This window comes from Sarcophilus harrisii, chromosome 5 (assembly GCF_902635505.1).
Source record: "Sarcophilus harrisii chromosome 5, mSarHar1.11, whole genome shotgun sequence".
Classification (NCBI taxonomy): domain Eukaryota; kingdom Metazoa; phylum Chordata; class Mammalia; order Dasyuromorphia; family Dasyuridae; genus Sarcophilus; species Sarcophilus harrisii.
In genome coordinates this window covers 258,666,543-258,690,620 of record NC_045430.1, presented here as the reverse complement: position 1 = coordinate 258,690,620, position 24,078 = coordinate 258,666,543, and the positions used below count along the sequence as shown (strand labels likewise).

The window sequence follows — 24,078 nt, the reverse complement described above, 5'->3', positions numbered from 1 at the left end:
TAATTCTAGAAATCTGTATGTTGTCCTAGAGGCAATAGGGAGTTATAAAGCTTCTTGAATGTGGGAGCAGTGTGTTTGGACCTAAGACAGGTAAAGAGATTCAACCAGAGTTTTACATACAGATTGTAAGTGGTTTAGATGGCTTTCAAAACAAGGATCTATGGGTGATTCCTTGCTTATTGATGATTCTTCAGTAATTTCTTTTCTATGTGATAGAGGCCAAACCTATAATTTCATTAGCACTGGGGGATGGATTGTTCTCCAGATGAGAAACCTCAAAAAACAGTGAATACTGTCACCATCTTTCTACAGCAGAGACTTTTTGCCTCAATTGCTATCACTGGATGGATGTGACCTCAGACAAACAGACCTGTTGAAGACCTTAGATTAAAAAGGCCAAGTTTCCCATTGCATTCATGACTATCTCTAGTAGTCTTAATCTATATCTGGCCACTGGACCCAGGTGGCTCTGGAGGGACAGTGAGCCAGGTAACCTTGCCCAGCCCTCTCTCACCGAAATCCAATTCACTAGCACATCAGGGCATCCTCTCCTTGATGTCAGGTTCCACTTTGAGAATGAAGAACAAACCACAACAATCTCTCAACTTTACAAGAGAGCACTCTGAGAGTTTTGCAGAGCACAGGAGGTAAACAATGTGACACAGCCATGATGTCTCACAAGCTGCCCTTGAATGCAAGATTTCCTGTTTCTGTAGCCAGAAGTGAGCCAAGGCTGCCTCTCACTGTTTATGAGTGTAGGATTTTTCTCTATTACTTCCAGGACAGTTTTTGTTCTAATTATTTTACTAGACAGTTGATGGTTTTTATTGTTGTAGTAATATTATAATTTTGATAATAATTGCTTTTAGGACATCATAAATAATATTTTACTGTTAGTTATGTCTTACAGGAAGTTCAATTTAGTTGGCACAAAAGAGTCATAGAGTATAGAGAAATGGATTTAAGAGCAAAAAGACATGAGTAAAAAGGTGGCATTTGCCACTAGCTGTGCAACTTTATATGATTCATGTAATTCTCTATCAGTTTCCCCTTCTCTAAAAAGGGAAATCATGATGGCACCCGCTTCTCAGGGTTGTTGTGTGCATTCAATAAGAAAATATTTTCAAACCTTAGAAGTTACATAAATGCCAGTTATTATCATTTATTTTTAACTAAACCAGTTTTGAGATTTCTAACAACCACATGTACCATTTGTTTTTAATGCAGAACCTTTAAGCCAGAGAAATTCAATGTCTTATCTGTGGTCACAAAGATAATTGGGGGCAAAACCAAGATCTGAAGTCAAATTCTTTGATTCCACCTTCAAGATTTTTCCTAGGAACTGCAGGGAGATCAACCTGATATTGGACTATCAGTGATTTGTCTTTTGTCTTCTCCACTGAATCAACTGAGAATCTATCCTAGAAAATAATATATTATATTGTAGCATTTATCTTGCTCACAAGACAAGTAGGAGATTCACACACACACACACACACACACACACACACACACACACACATACAGAGAGAGAGAGAGAGAGAGAGAGAGAGAGAGAGAGAGACTAAAGTTTTCTATCTAATTTTAACAGAATCAAATTTGAAATTTTTGAATGGATTATCTACATATTTGGGGCAATATCACCCAGATTACTATTTAAAAAATATCTAGACCTACAAACTAATTGCTTCCATTCTCTACTCTACATTGCTAGCGGAAAGTCAGGTTGAATAGAAAGAAAAATTTGTGGTAGATACTAGCCTTTGTTTTTTGTTTTTTGTTTTTTTTTAAACTGGAGGCAATTGGAGTTAAGTGACTTGCCCAGGGTCACACAGCCAGGAAGTGTTACGTGTCTGAGACCAGATACTAGCCTTTGTTGAAGCTGTGCATCTCACTTTATGTGTTCCCTTTTTAATTAAAAAATTGGAAATATTTACTTAACTTTTTTTGTATTGTATTGTATTTGTATTGTAGCTCCCTTGCATAGTATAGGGAAGACTATAATTTCCTTTTCATAAATATGCTTTTAAATGCATAAAATAAAATAAACAAGATTACAAAGAAAAACAGTTTTATTGAAATAGTTATCAAGATATTTCTAAATTCTTAGAACCCAGTTGAAGAACTCTGTCTTGAGATGTTTATGTTCTCTTATTTACTTACAAATAACAGGTCAAGTTTCAATAACTTTTATGGAGGAATGGAGAAAAGAATGCTTTTCTGATAAAATCATAGTGTTGACAGGATCATAAGTGTAAAAGTTTAATGAGAAGTATGACCAGAAGGAATATTCCTCCATAGGTGGAGAGCCACAGCCATTTTTAAAAAAGGTGAGATGGCATAGACGTGTATCTTTGTAAGGTGATCTCAATAGCTATGAAGATGTCACTGGGGACAAGAGGGAAAGAGAGGAAGTGGAGGGGCCATTTGTGAAGTTTTTATATTTCTCCTTCTGTTTGTGGCTAAAATTCTGGAAAATGTGTCTATATTGGCTAGATTCCTTCATTTCCTCTCTTCTCATTGTCTTCTAAACACTTGGCAATCTGGTTTCCTAACTCACCATTTAAATTAAACTGCTTGAAAGTCACCAACATTCTTGAAATATTATAGTAAACCTTGGAAGTTTAATGAGGACCTGGCAATAGAATGGTACAAAAAAAGATAAAAGGGAAAGGATGTGAGTGATGTTGTGGAGGTAAAGGCAAAACAATATTTGAAAACTAATTGTGTATAGGAGGTAAGGGAGAGGGAAGAGTGAAGTTTAATAATCTGTAACATACTGAACAGAGATGCCTTCAATAGAAATAGGATCATTTGGAGGAAGGTTGGATTTAAGGAAGAAAATGATAGATTGTACTTTGGATATTTTAAAAGGGAGATGTTGATTAGATAACCACTTTGGAGCTGGCTACCAGGGACTGGTGATACAGGACTGAGTAAAGATTAGGAGAGAGGATAAAGCTGGATACTGACTTGAGAGTTGTCTGCATAAGGCTGATAATTGAACCCATGTAAATGAGATCACCAAAGGAAACAGTTTATAGAGAAAAGCAAACAGGCAAGAGTTCATGAGTATTTGTTTATTTTGTGTTTGTCATATTTATATCTAAAACATGTCAATCTAGAATGTAATCTTGTTGGATATTTAAGTGACTTTCTATTAAAAACACATGTATTTATATCTATATACACATATATGTATTTATATATAAAATACAATGCTACAAAATTTGTCAGTACCAGAATAAAATTCTTTTGTTTGTTTACTGTATGTTTTGACGCCTAAATAATCCAATTATAGCTAGGTTGGATTAGTATGTATAATGAATCCCTTGAAATAATCAACATTATAAGAATTCACATTTCCATTTCACTGGAAGCAATTTCCACATTTTACAAAATTATAATTTTGAATAGTTCTTAAGAAATACATGAGACCACTTAAAGATTTCATCGTTCATACTAATTGGGACCTAACTCTATTGGGAATATATCCTGCATGTGGTATCAAAAAAGAAAGACACAAAAACGAGTCATTTGGTCAAAGACTATCATTGTTCTCATTTTGAAGAAGTCAGTGAAATAGTGGACGGGATGTTGGTCCTGAAGTCAAGAACATCTGAGTTCAAATTCTGGCTCAGATATGGGTAAATCACTTATTTTCTCTCAACTTCAATTCTTTCATCTGCAAAATCAGGATAGTAATAACATATTGTTATTGTTCATTCGTTCGATTATGTCTAATTCTTTGTGACTCCATGGAACATTCTGTCCATGATGTTTTCTTGGCAAAGATACCAGTGTTATTTTTGTCTTTTCTTTGTCCAATAATCCCACAGGCTTCAGTTATTGTGAAAATAAAATAAGATACTTGTATATTACTTTTTCATATCTTAAAGATTTAAAGGTATGGTGGTGGTGGTGGTAGTAGTAGTGGTGATGATAGTAGAAGTAGAAGTAGTAATTTACAGATGAGGAAACTAAGACTCATTTGAAATAATTTGTTCTAGTTTACACAGTTAATAAATAGCAGATCTTGAATTCTACGTTTGGACTTCAAGTTTCAAACCTGACTCTTATCCATTGTCTCTCCCTGCTGTAGATATTAGCCTCAGATCTTCAGCTCCACCTGGAGAACATATTTCTCTTTGTGATACCTCAAGCAAAACCATGCAGGGTTCTTTTCACTTTATAGTACTCATAAGTCTTAGGAAACAAATTAATCTGGATGAGAAGGAGTTAGGAAAAATGTTGTTCTTACATGTCTGATTTTTCATGACACTACTTACAATAAGGAAGGATAAACTTGAATCCTAGCTCAAATGGGGTAAGTCACATAACCTGTCCCTGCTTCAGTTTGCTAAGTTGTAAAATGGGGATAATAGTAATAGCTTCCATTGTTGGGAAAACCATGAGATTATGCAAACTATAAAGTGTTATATGAATGTTAGCTATTTTCATTATTATGATTATTATCATCATTATCATTATTTGTTATTTTATATATACCTTCTCTGTGACTTTAGTAAAATTACTTAACGTCATTGAGACTCAGTTCTACCCATCTCCCATAAAATGCAGGGGGTAGACTAACTGGCCTCTGAGATCCCCTGCTAGCCCTCGATGGGATCCTATTTGGAACTCAAAGTTAATGTTGCTCCAAGACCCATCCAAACAGAAGGAGTTCAGAAGGGTCAGGGAGAAAGGCCATCTTCAATCCATTTTTCAGATGTACACCTCTGAGATTCTAATGAGGTTGACTTGTGCATCAGCTTCTAGGATGGTCCTTTTTTTGTGATTTTATAAGGGCTAGATGGAACATTGGCCAAGGAGATCATGTATGCAGAGCACGGCACTGTGGAAAGCTATCTGCTGAGTAATGAGAATCTGAGAATGGGAAAGCTGTAAAGGATTTTCAGAGACTCTATGATCCAACCTCCTCATTTCACAGATGAGTACACAGAGCAGAGTACACAGCCCAGAGTAGTTGGATGACTTATCCAAGGTCACGTAACTCCTTAGTAGAATGGCACAGGACATTTTCTCACCTAATTCTCTGAGTCATGTGTTGGCAAGCAGGTTTATATAATCCTTTGGAGGAGTGCTTTCTTTGGTTTTTTGTTCAATTGTCCAGATTCTCCTTTGAAAACAGCTCTTTGAAAGGGCTGCCATGCTTCCATAATTCATGAGTCAGAGAGGGGGAACCTTTGTGTCCTCTATCATTTGTCAGGAGGTTAAGTGGTTGGTCCCTAATGACCCACTGTGTTGCTGGTTCCATGGCTCTTTCTTTGCCATGTGCTGTGAGATAACATTAGAGTCAGAGCCTGCTTAGGCTATTGACAACTGGGAGAGAGATTCTGCCCTGGATTCAATTATAATCTGGCCTCTGGATGAGAAGATGGAAAGGAAGTGGGGAGAGGAGAGGAAAAGGGAGAAAATCTACATCTTTTCTACCTGAAGTCTGATAATGTTCATTTATGAGTCATTGGAGAAAATTATTATTGTTAAGGAAGCCCTTATTCTTTCCAACTCAAACAGGAATTAATCCTCTTAAAAGAAGGCACAGAGAAGATTAGGGGAAGGTATGTCAATGTTAAGTTGTCACCTATGCATCCAAAAGTCAAGTGACAGTACTGAAACTGGGGTAGAAAATGGAAGGAAAAACTGTAAGCTAGAGACAACAATGAACTAAGATTCCAAAACAGGAAAAAAAATTAAGACCAGGGAGTAGGATAACAGGCAAGGGCACCAATAACAGGGGCGATATGAATGGAAAATAGAGGCCATTGATACAGGTTACCCTCCTCATTTTGCTGAAGATGAGACATTGATCCAGAATAGTTCAGTGATTTAGGATGATAGGATCATTGATAGAGAACTAAAATGAACTCTTGGATGAAATGAACTCAGTCTAGTCATGTCACAGATGAGAAAAGTGAATCAGAGAAATAAATTACCCTGGCATTAGATTATGACCTCTTCGCAATGAGGATGGATTCATTTTTTGGACTTGTATCCCCAGAACCCAGAAGTATTTGGTTTATAATAAGATAAATTAAATACATTTATAATATAATAAAATAATAAATAAATGTATAAATAAAATAAGATAAAATAAAAATAAATACTAATTGATTGACATTCACATAGGTTAGCAAAGTGAGATATTCTGTTCCTGATTAAAAATTAAGCAGTGTTTCTTCTTTACCATGACCCTTCTAGAGGCCAAGAATTTAATGGAAATTACAATTAGTAACCTCAGAGTTTTTTTCAGAATCCAACTCTGAGGTCACAATTTAAAACAGAAATCAACTAGAGAGTATATAATGTGAATCAGTGCCCTTGTTCACATCAAGTGGCTAATGTTGAACCAACAATGCTCAAAGATTCCCTTACTCTTTTTCAAACTATTCATTTGGAGGCTTAGACAAGGTCAGAGGGTAACCGTGTTTTCATTCTACACTCAAGTTTGGATACTTTACCCAATCAACTAATCCCTGAGAGTGTGGTTCAATTGGGTGTGTCAAATGACAGTCCACCATAACATTTCCAAGTGTAACTGGAAATCAGTGTTTACTTCATGACACAATTAACTTTTTTATTTCTATTGTTCCAGAAAAACACTCATCTATTCTGTCTCAGAGCACTCTGAAGGCATCAGTATTGATTTGAACATTTTTATTGAATTTTCATTAACTTACTTTTCAATATAATTTTTATTGATCACACATGAGAATTTATCAGTAGACTATTACTATCAGTCATAAATGTTAAAAATAGTAATTGACAAATAGAGTAGTTCAGTTAAAATTAAGTCCCTACCTGTGCTAAGTCTAGAATCCTGTGTTATTTTTTTTTAAAGATAAGATTTTAGCACTTGAAATATCTTCAGAAATTATGTAAAAAATGAGGGTTGTTAACATGGCATCTAAAGAGTCCTAGATTCAGGGGGTCTATGAACTTGGATGGGAAAATAATTATTTTATTTTTCTTAATCATTAACTAAAATTGCTCATTTAAAAATATTTGAAACATTATTCTGAGAGGGATACATTATCTTCACAAGGCTACCAAAAAGGTCAGTGATATTCAAAAAGTTTAAGAGCCCTTGATCTTGGTGAATCCCTTTCTATAACAAAAGAACTAATGAGCAGAGAGATTGAAAGATTTGATTATGGTCACTTCAGTTTTTGACTTCTGAAGAATAAAAAAAGTGAAATCTAATCTTTCTTATTCCTTACCTAGCCCTACTTTACCTGAATCATTCAGTCTTTTTGAATTTTATAACCTTAAGAAAAAAATGAAGTCAGTTGTATAGTTTGAGAGTTGGGGAACTTCTCCCTAAGTCTAAGACACTTGACCTTGAAAGTATTCCTTGGCTGATTTTTTTTTCCCTAAAAATGTCCAGGGTAGTTGAAAAATTCAAAAGCATATTAGATTGATAAATACTTTCCATTTATATGCTAATAACTGGTGAACACTTCCTTCTTCCACTCAAAACTACCTACCCTTTATTTTTACCTTTTCTTTCAACTTTGTCCTTAACTCTTGTATAGTGTGTTTCAGCTCTAACAACTAAAATATACATTTTAAGTTGACTTTCTCTAGGTACTTGGCCAAGGAAAACTTTTCATACTGACACATAGCCTACAAAACTCCCCCCATGCACCTGGGGGATTAGTTTAAAATGTAATTGTGAAATATTTAACAAAGTAAATAAATGGGGAGTAGAAGAGTAGATATCTTCAATAACTTGAAAGGGCTTTTATGTGGAAGAAGGATCAGACTTGGCTCCCCAGGGAAGACCTGGAAACAGTGACTCTGGGGAGGGAGTGCACAAAGGCAGGTTCAAGACCCGGGAAAGGAAACACAAAATTCTAGAGCTATCCCAAAGTGGAATGAACTGCTTTGGGACGTTATGGCTTCCCCTCATTGGAAATCTTTGATAAAAGATTAGAAGTCCCTATGCTGGGATTGTTGGAGAGGTAGCTATTAGTCAGATTGAGACTGGGATGTAGAAGCTTTCCATGTCATCCAATTTTGAGATTTGATGATCATATGTAACTATTTTATCCATCGGGACTCTTGTTTCTTCATTTGTAAAAATTAAAAGATGAGATGAAATCATAAATTTCTTAACCTTTCAATGTTATGAGTCCCTAGGGGAATCTGCTGAAGCACATGGGCTTCTTTCAAAGAAAGAAGGGAAGAGAGAAGAGGAGAAGACAGGAGAGGAAAGGAGAGGAAAGTGTGTATTTTTTTTTTTTAGGCATAAAAGATACATAGGATTATTAAAGAAATAAACTATATTAAATCATAAATATGTTTATATGTGTACATATATATGTGCAGAAATATATGAATATGCATAAATACATGCACATGTATACATAAATACATATATGTACACATCATTTAAGTTCATAATTCTTAGTCTCTTGGTTAAGAAACCATGCACTAAATGGTTTTTTCTATCTCTAATATTTTATGGTTTTGATCTAAAAAAAGTCTAAGGAGTGACTTACATTTTTTAAACCTCAAATCTCAAACCCAGTAAATGGTTCCTTAGGGGTCACTTTTCCTTTCCCAATACAGGTCCATACAAGAGGGTTGGAGAACTGTTCCTTTATCCAAAAGGCAGGTGTCTTAGATTGTCCCAGGGTCATTGCTGCATTTCTGGATTTAAGGAATCAGAACATTTCCAGGAAAAAAAAATTAAAGCCATTAAGCTACAAATCATAAGATCATCTTGTAAGACTTTTTCTATTCCTGGACTCCATGAAATTATGCAACAGTTTTTCATGTTAAATCTTGACATGTGGGAGGTTATCTTGAGGTCCTATCTTTTGAGGAAGAATACTTTTAAAATGCTGGTCTTGCACTAGGCATAATATTATTCAAGGTGCAGTAGACAGAGCTGGGCCTGGAGTCAGGAAGATGTGTTCAAATCTGTCCTCAGATACTTATTAGCTATTTGATCTTGGATAAGTCATTTATTCAATTTGCCTCAGTTTCTTAACTGCAAAATAGGGACTAACCTTTGAGAATTATTGTGAGCACCAAATGAGATATATTATATAGCACTTAGCACATTGCCTGGAAGTAGGCACTATAATATAAATTGTTCCTTTCTCCTTCCCTCTCTCTCTTTCTCCCTCTCTCTCTTCTTCTCTTCCTTCCCTCCTTCCTTTCTTTTTCCCTTCCTTCCTTCCTTCCTTCCTTCCTTCCTTCCTTCCTTCCTTCCTTCCTTCCTTCCTTCCTTCCTTCCTTCCTTCCTTCCTTCCTTCCTTCCTTCCTTCTTTCCTTCCTTCCTTCCTTCCTGTCTCTCTGCCTTCTTTGCTCCTTCAATCCTTCTCTCCTCTCCTCTCCTCTCCTCTCCTCTCCTCTCCTCTCCTCTCCTCTCCTCTTCTCTCCTCTCTTCTCCCCTCCTTTCCTCTCCTCTCTTCTCTTCTTTTCTTCTTGCCTTCCTACCCTCCTTTCCTACTCACTAACAATGGCAATTGACTAGTGAGAAGTCTCCTTAAAAATTGCCAAGGAGACATTCTACCAATGACTGCTTTTTGCACTTTCTCTTGATGCTAAATGATTAAGAATTCTAGCCTTGGGTAGACATGAGAGTTATTCTTTTACCCTAACATTGTGACAGCACAAAAACATGGCCTTTGAGATAAGGTAATACTTGAAAATCCGAGAGAATTCCAGTTCCTAGCACTTTCCACATTATTGATTGGAGCCAGGATATTGACATCTCTGGAGCAATGCGGAGAGCCTGGATTTTGGCCCCTGGTGATGAAATGGAGTGACACAGGGGCATGGAACCTGTAGGTTAGGAAAATAAAATCTGTTAGCATTACTTTGAGTGGAACTTCAAAGCCAAGTCCAAGGGCTAGAAGGATTGATCTGCATATTAGCAGTGAAAGTAGCTGGTCACTGGAAATGAGCATCAGGGACACTTTCAACATATGGAAGCCTGCTTTGTTTTTGCCTCTGGTGTACTCTGGTCAGACTGGGGTGCTTTTGTGAGATTTCCAGGGTATTGTAGAAAAGAATAAAGAAGAACACAGGAGATAAGGTACCATATTGCTCACCTTGGCGGGGGGGGGGGGGGGTGGTGGAGTGGTGGTGGTCAGGTTTCATTCATTTTTTCTCTAGTGATATTTATTATTTGTTGCCCTGGCTACTCTAATTCCGGGGCAAGTAATGAGGAACTTTAGTGTCTGTGTTGGGGAAGAGTTGGTCTTATATGGCCCACCGTGATGTCCTATAGTGCTTGAGACCCATAGATTTAAATAAAGTTAGAAGGCATCTTAGAGGGCATCTACTGCAAACAAATGTCCCCATTTTGCAGCCAAGGAAATAGATACCTTGGGAATTTCCATACTTGTCCAAGGTTGTTCAGGTTATAAGAAGCAGAAATGGGATTGGACTCAGGTGCTCCGACTCCAGGTTTAGAAGTTTTCTCCCCTTTTCTATCTATCCAATCTAGGATTCAGAAAGCTTCCAAAGGAAGATTGGAACAATTATGCTGTGTTTTTTCCATTCATCCTCAGATGCAAGTAACTGATTTTCATGCTTGAGCTTAGGCCATCATCAGTGGGGAAGCTGTCCTGTGAGCAATAGATAATAATGTTGTTAGTCATTTCAATTATCTCTGGCTTTTTATGACCCCATTTAGGTTTTGGTTTTTGTTTTTTGGGTTTTTTTGGGCAAATACTGAAGTGATTTGCTAATCCCTGCCCCAGTTTATTTTACATATGAGGAAACTGAGAAAAATTATGTTAAATGACTTTCTTAGGGTCACAACTTCTTAATATGTGAACCTGATGCTTCTGGGAAACATTAGTAAAAGAGGTATTTTAGAGAAACTTTTCAAAATTAATGATAAATGGTTTACAGATTCTCTTGAAGCCCTCGTTCCCCTTGTTATTAACCTCACACCATTGTGAGAGGCAAAGGATGTGGTCCAGAAGTTAGAGAGTCCTTCCAGACAGGACTTTTGACAGATTTGATGGAATAGTGTACTGAAATGGTCTGACAAACAGCTGAATATAGTAGTTGGTGACAGATTGTTTTATAGCCATCAACCTGTTTCCAAATGCAGAAGAGGCTGCTTATGATTCCTATGACTTAGCAAATGAATCAACAAACCTGGCAATAAATCACCAAAGGCTCCTCATAATAATCAGTAGCACATCTTTCTATTTTTCTGTAACCTTTATAAAACGTCTTTACATATTAACTCATTTGAGATTCATGATACCTCCAAGAGGAAGGTGTTCTTAAAATGTCCATTTTTCAGCAGAGAAAACTGAGGCTTACAAAAATTAATTTGCTGATGATCACACAACTAGGACGAATCAGAAATGTAATTTGAACCCAGGCCCAGTGCTCTATTGACTATGCAAGGCTCAATCTACTTTGCACATAGATGTTTTGTTAAAATTAAAAATGATATTTTCAAAACTGTAATAGAAAACTATTTTCCTTCCTTTGGAAATTGCCCTAGGAGAGTAGCGTGAAATTTAACATTTTTTAAAGCAAATGATATTGGATCGTGTAATTTAGTCAATGACTAATAAAACATGTGCTTGGATAGTGAACGGTTCTAGAAATGTGACCTCATCGTGCTCTTTCACTAGACAACAAATAAAACAATATAATCAAATGTCATAATTTTAAACTAGGGTCTCACATACTAGGAATATACAACTGGAAATATAAAGAACAATCATGAATATTTGGCTTGTTGGCTACAGAGGCAAGGAACTATGTCAAATCTTGGGCTTTTGAAAACTGAATCTGGCAGCCATGCTCCTTTGGCCCGTTGTTCAAACATGGCGGGAGTCTGGCATGTGTCTGTGGTCGGCAAATATCAGGGATAAACAATGAACAGTGACTGATAGACTCCTCTAGAATATGAAGGCTGGGCCTGCATTTTGGCAGGGAAAGAGCCACATGGACATGTGTGGCTGTGGGAGCACTGGCTTTGTCTAACTTTCCAGGCGACTTGTGTGTTCTCACTAAATGGATTGCTTAATTAGATGGAAAGGAGGTAGCCAAGTGGATGGATTGCCTCCATTCAGCAAAGATTCTCAAATTGTTGGTTCCTCTTCTACTAGAGTTTAATAGTAATATTCATAACAACTCCATTGGGTAGCTAGATGACGCAGTCATTAGAACATTAAGACTGGAGGCAAGAAGAGTTATCATCCTGAATTCAAATCTGGCCTTAGACACTTAATAACAGTATGATCCTGGGCAATTCACATAACCCTGTTTGTCTCGGTTTCCTCATTTGTAAAATAAGTTAGGGAAAGAAATTTCAATCCCCTATAATACCTCTGCCAAAGAAAATCCCAAATAGGGGTTTTCAGATGTCACCGAAAAATGACTGAGCAAAATGCCTGTTAGGTAGACTGCACTGGCTGTATGATAAAGAGACTGAGGACAAGAGGGGTTACAGGACATTTCCAGAGTTAAAGAACTAAGTGTCTGATGTGAGATTTGAACCCATGAGTCCCAGCTCCAATTCTATTGCATTATCCTTCTTACAATGGTAGTACAGTGGATAGAAAATTGTTCCTGGACTCAAGAAGGCATGAGTTTAATTTCTAAGTCAGACATTTACTAGCTATATTGATCATAGGGAAGTCAGTTAATGTCTGTTTGCCTTAGCTGCCTCATCTGTAAAAGGCAGTAATAGGGGCAGCTAGGTGGCACAGTGGATAGAGCACCAGCCCTGAAGTCAGAAGGATCTGAGCTCAAATCTGGTCTCAAACACTTAACATTTCCTAGCTGAGTGACCCTGGGCAAATCACTTAACCTCAATTGCCTCAGCAAAAACAAACAAACGAATAAATGAATGAATGAATGAATGAATAAATAAATAAAAGGTGGCAATAATAGCAGTAATTTCTTGGGTTGTTATGAAATTTGATGAGACAAGGATTTTAAAGTCTTTATTGTAGTTCCTGGGTCATAATAAAGTTTTATATACATGTTAGCTTCTATGAAATGTTTACCACCTCTTGCCTCATATTTCCCACCTTCCTCTATCTCTCTATATACATTTGCTTTTCTTGTATTCACTATTAGGATGGTTTGATGAATAAGGTAACCAGGTTTTAGCTGCAAATTTATGGGGGCAAACAATACTTTCTCCAGAGGGACTGCTGAGGTCTGACCAACCTGGGCATTCTCTCTGATATTACTGAATTTTTCCAGCCTGTTTTGAGGACTGGATTACTCCTGATTGTATTGACAGGGGTTTTCAATCTATTTGGTGAAAGAATTAGTCTGCCCCCAAAGAGTCAGCCTAGCTATGTTTATCAGGGCTCCTCATGGGCAAGTTGGGGATGAGACAATGAAGTTCATAAGAAACAAACATTCAGTGGTGTGCAGTCTTATCGAAAGTGGCATAATGTGATTATATTCACAGGGATTTCAAACCATATGCAAACATAAACCTGTGGGTTCTTCAAATGTAAGTTGTTCTTTGTTCATTGAACAATGAAGGAAATTAATTTTAAACATATTCACATTTTTAATGTAAATGAAAAGAGGAAAGAGAATTCCACCCATTTTCCCACTGTTCCGTTTTAAGATGGGCTTATAGGAGAAGAGCTGAAAATATAGCATTTCACTTTTCTGAATGAAATAGAAGCAAAATTTGCCTATAAAGATGTAGTCTTCTGTGAACCACATCTGTTCTTATAAAAAAGGCCTGGATTGTGTATGTTCGACCATAATACAGTTAGAACAATTCAAAATGATTGAATACATTATTTACCAATTTTGTCAATGCCTTTGAACTAGAAGTAACATAAATAAATTTTATGAAATTTGGGTGATGTTAAAAGAGTTGGAAAAGATAACAAACACGTTGAAAGCCAGAGTTAAGATCCAAAAAGATACCAACCACCTAGCTCTTTGATCTGAATCTAAGAAAATAAAATTCAATATGTATAAATGTCTTAATCTTGACTCAGAAAAACAAAACAAACAAATAAACAAACAAAAAGAACAATAACACATGAACAAGATTAAGAAGGGGTGGCTGGATGTTGCATTGTCTGTAAAGGACCTGGAAATCTTAGAACACCACAACCTCAACACATACACACAGTGTAATGCAACAACAGAAAATATTAGTGAAATCTTCGACAGCACTGAAAATCCATGATGTCTGTAATTAGGGAGGAGAGAATTTCATCGTTTTCTTCCTTGATCAGCACAAATTCTGGAATTATTTCTCTACTTCTGAGTATCATGATTTAGGAAATATGGTCATATGTTAGAAGGTATCCATCCAGAAGACAGTAAACAACAGTTTGAAAGACCATTCAAAAATTGGTTGAAGGAAATGGAAATGTTAAGGCTGGAAAAAAAACAAACAGGCAAAATTAAATAAAGAACAATTCTTAAGAAACAGAAACAATAGGAAGAACTTGTCATGGGACCATATAGGTAGAGCTTAGAAAAGCATGTTTAGGAGAGCAGCCTGAAAACAGAAAGGACTTCTTCCTTCCTAATAAATATTAGATTTTCAAAAGTAGACGAGATTTCTTGGTAGGAGATGATTAAATTCTTCAAGTAAAACAACTGTCCAAATCATTCATGGACTTTATGTTGCCTTGGGCTCGATGGCCTCAGAAATCTCCACCTTGATTCTCAGCACCTACATTTCTATGGGCCTTTCATCTCTAAGACCAAGATCTTGGGAAAGGAATTGAAAAACTTCTCACATACAAGCTCCTCAGCCTTTACTATCACAGATGGAAGAAGTCTAATTCTTTTTAGATGAACACTTTGCACTTGTCTCTCAGTCATTTTATTTCTTTTCTTTTCTTTTTTTTTTTTTTGCTTATTTTTAGTACTTTCTCTAGTTCAAAGTAGAGAGAGAATGAGTGGGGTGAAAGCAAAGTAGAATTTCTAGCCAAACATTTGAAAATGTTTATTTGCTTTAAGATCCTGTAAGTGGACCAAAAGAAGTCATTCCTGTGACTTCAGTGAATGATTAGACAGTAAAACCTCAATTAGTTGAAAGCTGAATAAACTAGTTTTTCTTTTTTGAATTTTATGCAAAGAAAAACAAGTTCTCATCAGGGACTTCATTGAAATGAACACCACAAAATGAAGCAGACAGGAAAACAAACAAAAACTCTCTTTCTGACCTTATCAAAAGTTAATGTGTATATATATTCTGCCCAGAAATAGAGCAAATATTTATGATAATCCTATTTAAATTAGATTACAGTAGATGGGATAAAATATAAAAATTGTGCCCTCCAAAATGCCTATTTTAAAACATAATATTATATAAAATGTTATTTTCTCCCTCTTGCAGTATAGGAATATCACCTATTTTTTTTTTTTAAGAAGTAAGTCTTTATCTAAAGATTTAAAAAAATATATATCTCATGGGGGACAAGGGAAGAAAAAGGGATTGAAGGAGACACTACATTTTCAATATGCCACATCATCAGGGATTCCTGCTGCTTTCTTTGATAGCAATTTTTTTTTTGTTCTCTCTAATCTCTCCTACCGTTTCCATGAATCATAGATCCAAAGTTTACAATATCACAAATAGTTCACAGAGGCCACTCTTGATTACTCTCAAAATAAGACTTTTACAGTGTGGAAAGGAAAGATTAAATAATTTGTCTGGTAATATTTTGGATATAGTGGAGATGTCCTGTTTGGCTCAAGTACAGAAGTCCAAGGTTAAACATTTCTCCTAAAAGGAAAGAGTATGCAATACTGTCCAGGAATCCTTCAAAATATTGATTTACAATATTACATCATATAGCAGTACCTGCAGTTTGTACTGAAAAAGAAAGTGGAGGATTGTACCAAGATGACCTCCAGTTAGAATTATCTGAATTGATGGTCCTTGGGTCCCCAAAGGATCAGGTAATTATCTCTCTGGCTGAATGAACAACTGACTTGACAGTTATGATGGTCAAGTCATTAATTTTTTTAATCAGCCAAATTGGTTGGGAACTTATTTCATCAGTGGTCTGATGAACCCCATTGACTTAAGCAAGTTAAATTGGTTGTGCCCATTAGATACACATACCCTGCTGAATTCATTTACTTTGTTTTAAAGAGGCACATTGAGTCAGAGAATACATTCAAATTTTCATTTTATTTAAATAAAATATATGTTCCTTAATCAACTGATATTTCACATACTTGAGCAATACATATCAACTTTTGTATTTCAGAATTTACTATTTTAGAGAGAATGGGATATAGTGGATAATATGATGCGCTTGGAGTCAGGAAGACCTGAGTTCAAATGCCTCCTGGGAATCTTGCAAGTTGCATGATCATTATCAAGTTCTTCAAACTGACTGAACCTCTGTATCCTCATCTGTCAATTTAGAACAATGATATCTATTGTACATCCCTTGGAAGATTGTAAAGTCCAAGTCCAACTGAGATATGTGTGAAGTATTTTGCAGAATTCAAAGTATTATACAAATATCAACTGTCACTATTAAACTGTGCAAGTAAATCTGCTGGTTTGAACATGAAAACACCAATCAATTATGTTTAACATAGTAAGTACTTAAAACGTGATCGTTAAATATTAGAACTTAGTGTTCAAGTGACCTGTTAAGCTAGTCCAAATTCACTTATTTCATAGATGAAGAAATAAACCATTTGGCAAGGGATAGAATCAGGATTTGAACCCACATCTTTAGATCTCACATTCATGAGATACCAGATTGCTTAAAAGAAGTCAAATTAATTCACATGTCCCAAAGTCTTTGATATTAAACTACTAAAACAAGGAAATATAAAACTATTGACTGTACAAGTATAACCTCTCCCATGATAGAATACAAGTTCCTTGAGGACAAGGAGTGTTTGTTTTTCTTTCTGTCTTTAGATCTTTGTTTTTTTGGTAGCCAATGCTTGGTGCATAGTAAGTACCTAATACATGTTTGTTGACTTTATAAGGAATCTTGTAATTGCTTGAGGTTGCTTACAAATTGCTTATAAGTTAAACAATCAGTATTAGTGGGACTGAATTGAATTTACTAATGTGAGATTACTGTGTACAGTGTTTATGGTGTTCATTTCTTTCCAGTTGTGTCGGACTCTTTATTACTCCAATGGGGTTTTCTTGGCAAAGATACTGGAGTGTTTGCCATTCCCAGCTCATTTAACAACTGAGGAGACTGAGGCAAACAGGGTTAAGTGACTTGCCCAGGGTTATGCAGTTAGTATCTGAGGGCAAATATGAACTCATTTTCCTGACTTCAACCATTAACACTCTATCAACTGTTCCACCCAGTTCACCTCTGTTTACTCTATAACTTCTATATTTCCTGCTAAATCTAAGATGCTACAAAACTTTCTACTGAACTGACTATATTGTCTTTCTGTATGAATAGTAGTGTCAACATAGAGAGGGACAGAGGAATTTAGTGATATGCTCACATCAACGAAGACCTTAGAGAAAAGAGCTGGAGTGAAGTTATATGATATGAAGTTATATGATATTGGGAGGGGTGAGCAGAAAATTTTCTGGGCTGTGGGGGGAGGAAGACAAAGATTCTATTCCTTCTGGCACAAAATGTAAAATCTACTCATTGAGCTGTTTATTTTTGAATTGTCTTTATATAGTCTATTATTGGGGAATGAGATGACATATAGATAATCCCTGTGCTAAAGAGATGCAGGGTTGTCAACTAGAAATCAAAGAACTTGGCAGGAGAGTCAAGAAGATGTGAGGAAGGGTAAAGAACATTTTTCGATGACATAACTTACATGGATATGTAATACAGAGCAGAATTCACTGTTTAAACCTTTTGTTTTTGCTTGCTGAGGAATCCTTTTGGATTATTTCCTGGTTTTTGTTTGGCGTGGTGGCTGAAATTTTGGGAGATTTGGCTTTTAGCTAAATGGGTTAATGGTGTGTTCATGTGTGCGTGTGCGTGTGCACATGTGTGTGTACAAATATATATTTTCATTAAAATATCAATAATAGCTATATTCACAGTCATCTTTGCAATTTATAGTCTATTCTAAAATATTTGTCTCTCTGTCTCTGTATGTACAAATATACAAATATGTAAATGTATAAAGCTATGCATATATTTAAAAGATTTGTTTTATTTTTAGTTTAAGAAAAAAAGCAAACATTTTCATAACAGGATAATAATAAGAAAATGATAGCACATGAAACTGCAAATCTATTATATACAAGTTGCTAACACTTTTAAATATATAATAAAGTTATCATGTGTGTATATATACTTGCATACATATAAATGTTTCTTTTGCTAGAACATAAGGCCTTTGGACACAAAAATATTTCCATTTATTATCTTTCAACTCCAGCACCTAGGAGAGTTCCTGAAACACAGTCATTGCCTAATACATACTTGTTGATTGCATGATTGCTTAGATGGACTTTGAGAGCCTTACTAGTGTTGATCAGTGAGCTCATGATTTCATTTCATAGCATTGTTTTACAAGATAAGAAAACAAGTGCTCAGTGTTGAGACTTATCCAAGGCTACATTGATAATATATTACAGAACAATTTTACAGATCTCTCTTTGTCTCTTTCTCTCTATCAAGCTCTTTCTTTCTCTATATATATATTATGTACACATTATATATATATATATATATATATATATATATGCTGAAAATGCTCACTCACTGGCACAACAACAACAAGAAGATCAGATATAGTAATAGAGAAATGTAGGAGGGAACATGGTGCATTAAAAGCAGTTCTTGTTTTGGAACTGGAGGCCCTGATTTCATATTTCATTTGCCCATTAATTAACTGTATCAGAAGTTTCAAACATGTAACCCAGGTTGCATTCAGCACACAATACCATGCAGATTCCTGACTGAACCAGAAGAAATATAACTGAGAAATATAAACAAAATAAATGAAAATACAATTAAGCATAAATAATATGACATTTTAAAACTAAGTCAATATGTGGGCTGCAAGGATCATTTTATGTGGATTAGTGTACCCCATTTATATTTGGATTTGATAAGACAGGTACATGACTGAGGCTGTCTCTGTACCTAACTGAGCTAAAGTTCCTTCATCTATATAATGAGCATGTTTGACTAGGTGATCACGAAAGTCTTTTTTTCCTCTAAATTTCTGACCTTTAAATGTTTTATTTTGCCTCATGAAACACAAATGACATGATTTATTTAATCCATATCTGACTTTGCTGATTAGCTTTCCAAAGAGAGGTAATTAAAGTCACTGCAGGTTCATAAAAGCATTTTAGCATTTTGGGAGAGGTGAGGCATTAGATGCCTAAGGGATACAAAACACTTTCAGCACAAATAAAGTCAGATCTAATCAATGGGAAGAATATCAAGTGCTTATGGGTAGACTTTGGTAATATAATAAAAATGACAATTCTACCTAAAGTAATCTACTTATTCAGTGCCGTACCGGTTTTGTTTTGGAGGTTTTTGAAACTCCCAAGAAATTATTTTACAGAGCTAAAAAAAAAAAAAAATAAGAAAGTTCATCTGGAAGAACAAAAGGTCAAGAATCTCAAGAGAATTAATGAAAAAAAAATGCAAATGATGGTGGCCTAGCTGTATTAGAGCTAAACTATATTATAAAGTAGTGGTCATCAAAAGCATTTAGTACTGGCTAAGAAATAGAGTCATTGAATTGTGGAATAGGTTATGTTCATAAGACACAATGGTCAATGACTATAGTAATCTAGTGTTTGATAAAACCAAAGACCCAAGCTTCTGGAGTAAGAACTTACTATTTAACAAAACTTGCTGGGAAAATTAGAAATTAGTATGGCAAAAACTAGGCACTGACCCACACCCAACATCCTGTACCAAGATAAGGTTGAAGCAGGCTCATGATTGATACATAGTGATATTATAACCATAATAGAAGTACAAAGGATAGTCTAACTCTCAGATCCATGAAGAAGGAAGAATTTTGTGGCCAAAGAAGAACTAGAGTACATTATGGAATGTGAAATGGATAATTATGATTACACTAAGTTAAAAAGCTTTTGTACAAATAAAACCAATGCAAATAAGATTAAAAGGGAAGCAGTAAAGTGGGAAAATTTTTTTACATCTAAGGTTTCTGATAATGGCCTCATTTCTAAAATATATAGAGAACTGACTCAAATTTATAAGAATATAAGCCATTCTCCAATTGATAAAGTGAAAGAGTATGAAAAGACAGTTTTCAGATGAAGAAATTAAAACAATTTCTGGTCATTTAAAAAAGTGCCCTGAATTACTATTGATCAGAGAAATTCAAATTAAGACAACTCTTAGGTACCACTGCATACCTCTCAGATTGCCTGAAATGACAGGAAAAGATAATGATAATGTTGGAGGGGATGTGAGAAAACTGAGACATTAATACATTGTTAGTGGAGTTGTGAATTGATCCAACCATTCTGGAGAGCAATTTGGAGCTATGCCCTTTGATCTCCCAGTGTCTCTACTGGGCCTGTGTCCTAAAGATAGCATTAAAAAGGCAAATGGACCCATATGTGTAAAAATGTTTGTCACAGCCTTTTTTGTGGTGGCAAGAAACTGAAAACTGAGTGGATGCCCATAAGTTAGAGAATGTTATGGAATATTATTGTTCTATAAGAAATGATTGGCAGGATGATTTCAGAGAGGCCTGGAGAGACTTATATGAACTAATGCTGAGTGAAGCGAGTAGAACCAGCAGAACATTGTACACAGCAATCACAAGATTATACATTGATCAATTTTAACAGACTAGCTTTTTTTAACAGTGAGGTGATTCAAACCAATTCCAGTGGATCTGGTGATGGAGAGAGCCATCTGCATCCAGAGAGAGGATTGTAGACTGAGTGTGGATCACAACATTGTATTTTTATTTATTTTTGTTGTATTTTGCTTGCATTTTGTTTTCTTTCTCATTTCCTTTTTGATCTGATTTTTCTTGCAGTATGATAATTATAGAAATATGTATAGAAGAATTACACATGTTTAACATATATTGGATTACTTGCTGGATAGGGAAGTGGGGTAGAGGGGAGGGAAGGAAGAAAAAATTGCAATACAAGGTTTTCAAGGGTTAATGTTGAAAATTATCTATGCTTATATTTTGAAAATAAAAAAGATTTAATAAAAAAAGAATTCTAAAAGGAATACTATAATCACTTAGTCTCTCACCAAATCTTCTGGCAAGTGCCCTCTGTGGAAATATAACTCAAGAGTCCTTAGCTGGGTGATAGCAGGTGTGTTTAATTGTATTTTTGTAATAAATACAGATACCTGTCCCTCTTCCTTCCCCTCTTTTGGTGCCCCTCTCAAATATTGGCTATGTTATCATCTGTAAATTTTTTTTTCATGAAAATTATGGAAATAATAGATAAAAATGTGTTTGCTCATTTAGCTCTAGTTGATTTTATACCTAAAAGCAGGAGAGCTGACAGCCTAGAGCTAGTGGTTAATTAAATCTTTTGCTGTTAGTCCTCAATTACAGACATTAAATCATACTCATAGTTAGCATGTCTTTATACCAATTGGATAGATTTTGTGTATTCTTCCTGATATGTGTAGAACTTAATGAAATGATCAGGATTATGTACAAGGCATGAAATGAGGGATATTATGGTGGAGAGAGAGAGAGAGAGAGAGAGAGAGAGAGAGAGAGAGAGATTCAGAGAAAGAGAGACAGAGAGAGAGTTTCAGAGAGATAGAGACAGAGAGAGAGAGAGACAGAGAGAGAGATTCAGAGAGAGAGAGAGAGAGAGAGAGCCAGCCAGCTTGGAAGAGATTAGCACCTCAAATACAGAGATATAGCGAGAAAAGGGAAAGAAAAGAGTTCTTTAAGAGAAATTCTGAGTAATTTTTTTTAAAGCAACTCTCCCTTATGGCATCACCTTGGATTCAACTAACTTACAAAGTAAGATGGCAGTTCATATTGCAATTTAGAGTCTCTCTCATCTTGTTCTTCCACTTTTTCCTTTACTTATCTTCTTATTCTTTTTTCTTCAGAATGATCTGAGAGAAAGGTGAAAAATCCCACTGCATTTTGTTTTTCTAATGTTTCTTGGCCTCTCCCCAGTAGGATTTTTACAGTCTGCTGCCTGCCTCTCAGATTAGAAGAACACTGGCATATTTTAACAGTTTCCTAGGATTCAAACAGTCTTTAATTAACAGCAAATTGATGTTTTGGAATATAACCAAAACAGTGGAAATATTGGATGCTGAAAATGGGCTCAAGTCCTTCCAGCTTCCAGGCAATTGACTGACATGGTGTCCTGGGGAAGGGCCCCCCCCCCCCACAAAAAATTATGTTCTATTGCAAACAGGTGGCTACTGATTGGTATGCGAGGGGATATCTTCATCACCATAATAGTCCCACGGACTGCTCATTGGTAGCTCAGCTGAGGAAGTGTACTGTTGTTTATGAGGATGCTAAATTCTATCTACCCTTAAAGACAATTCATTACCCCCCCCCAAAAAAAAAAAAAAACTCTATTTGACAATTGCCCTAGCCTCCTGTAAGAGGGACTGACTTTAAGGGAATGCATCTTATCAGTCTCATTTGGTAGCAATGGATTAAAAATAGCATTTTAATTCCCCATCTACCAAGCCAGTAAGGTGGGAAGATCTGTCTTTCCTGCTAGGTTATTTCTCTGCTTACCATTGCCAGAGTTTAGAATGCTGTGAAAAGAAATCTATGGAAACCATAGCATGTAGACTATTATGAGCATTTCTGAAAGATAAGATGTGTTTTAGAGGGAGGGAGATGGGCAGGAGGGCTGCACTTGCCCTAGAAATGGAAAACCAATATGGAATCTAGTGGTCTTGAAGGCATCTTGATTGAAAATGTGATTGATAATTGAATTCCATCTGGCCGCCTGGCAGGAAATAGCCCAGAGATGCCTTCCCAGCTTTAACCATTCAATTGGAAGGTGGAAAGAGGAATCATAACTAGCTACTTCTGAACAAGAAAAAGTTCGCTGCCAGTTGATAGCAACATATTTCAAAATTGGCTTATGGATTCTTGATTTCCAGAAAACAAAACAAAACAAAAGGCTGTAATTGTTTCTAATTCTTTCTCAGGAACTTTAAATGTTTCATCAAGGTGGTTCATTCAAAGGCAAAGGATCTTGCTAACTCTTTTCTTTTCTTTTCTCTTATCCCTAGGTGGCACATGCCAGAGCCCTGCTCTCCCAGCCCTGGTGCGTCCACCTGCCCCACCTTTGCAGCCCTCGCTGGATATTAAACCATTTCTTCCGTTTCCTCTGGACACTGCAGCAGCAGTCAATCTGTTCCCCAATTTTAATGCAGTAAGTAGCAATTTGACTCTCATGGCATTAGCTAAGTGGGTTTTATATTCTGGAGAAGAGGGAAGGTCCAAGCTGTAATAATACCTGGTATTTCTTCACTCACTGTCATGATACAAGAGTCTGTGGAATAGTCCCTTCTAATGCTAACTGGACACAGCAGGCTCTCAGGTCAAGAAAAGGGTTCAGAATCAGCTCCTTGTCAAAGGAGACAAGGTCTAGATTTGGCTACATTTTTCATAATGTTTTCTCCTGACAACTTCTGTACAATGCCCGTGACCTAGTTGTTATATAGGGATGTGCTTGAAGTAAAATTGATACAGTCAAGAATATTGGAATAAATAATTTAAAGGAGGAGGCCAGTGTATGTTTATTGCTTTTATCTAGATTTTGGAATAGCAGTAGCAGCAGTAACATTAGCATCAGCAGCAGTAGTAGTAAAATATACCAATGCATCCCATTTACATTGTACAATTTCCTCTGGATAGTAATTTTTTTTCTCCCATGCCTCAAACAAATTAAAAATTATCATAATGGGATAGTTACTATTTTCCTGCCTGCTATGATTACTTGCTCCTTTTTTATCTTTAATTCCTCTTGGTCCATGCCAACAGTAGCCAAAACAATTATTCCATGGGTACTCATCTATAATCTTTGGTTACTTTTCTGAAATGGCTGCTGATTTAGCCTAGATTTCTGTACTGATTTCAGCACTGTATGGTAGGGGGGTGGGGGGGAGTCCATGTGTGAGGAGAATGGAAATT

At 35.9% G+C, this 24,078-nt stretch overlaps 1 protein-coding gene across 3 annotated transcripts in view; it reads left to right on the top strand.

Annotated features, from left to right (window-relative positions):
- The window catches only part of ZNF385D (zinc finger protein 385D), a 368,816-nt gene that overhangs the window by 68,013 nt on the left and 276,725 nt on the right, over window positions 1-24,078 (top strand). For all 3 annotated transcript variants that reach the window (XM_031940342.1, XM_031940344.1, XM_031940343.1), the window contains exon 2: window positions 23,175-23,317. In XM_031940342.1, the coding sequence (XP_031796202.1) occupies window positions 23,175-23,317 (143 nt within the window). The remainder of the gene's footprint in view (window positions 1-23,174; window positions 23,318-24,078) is intronic.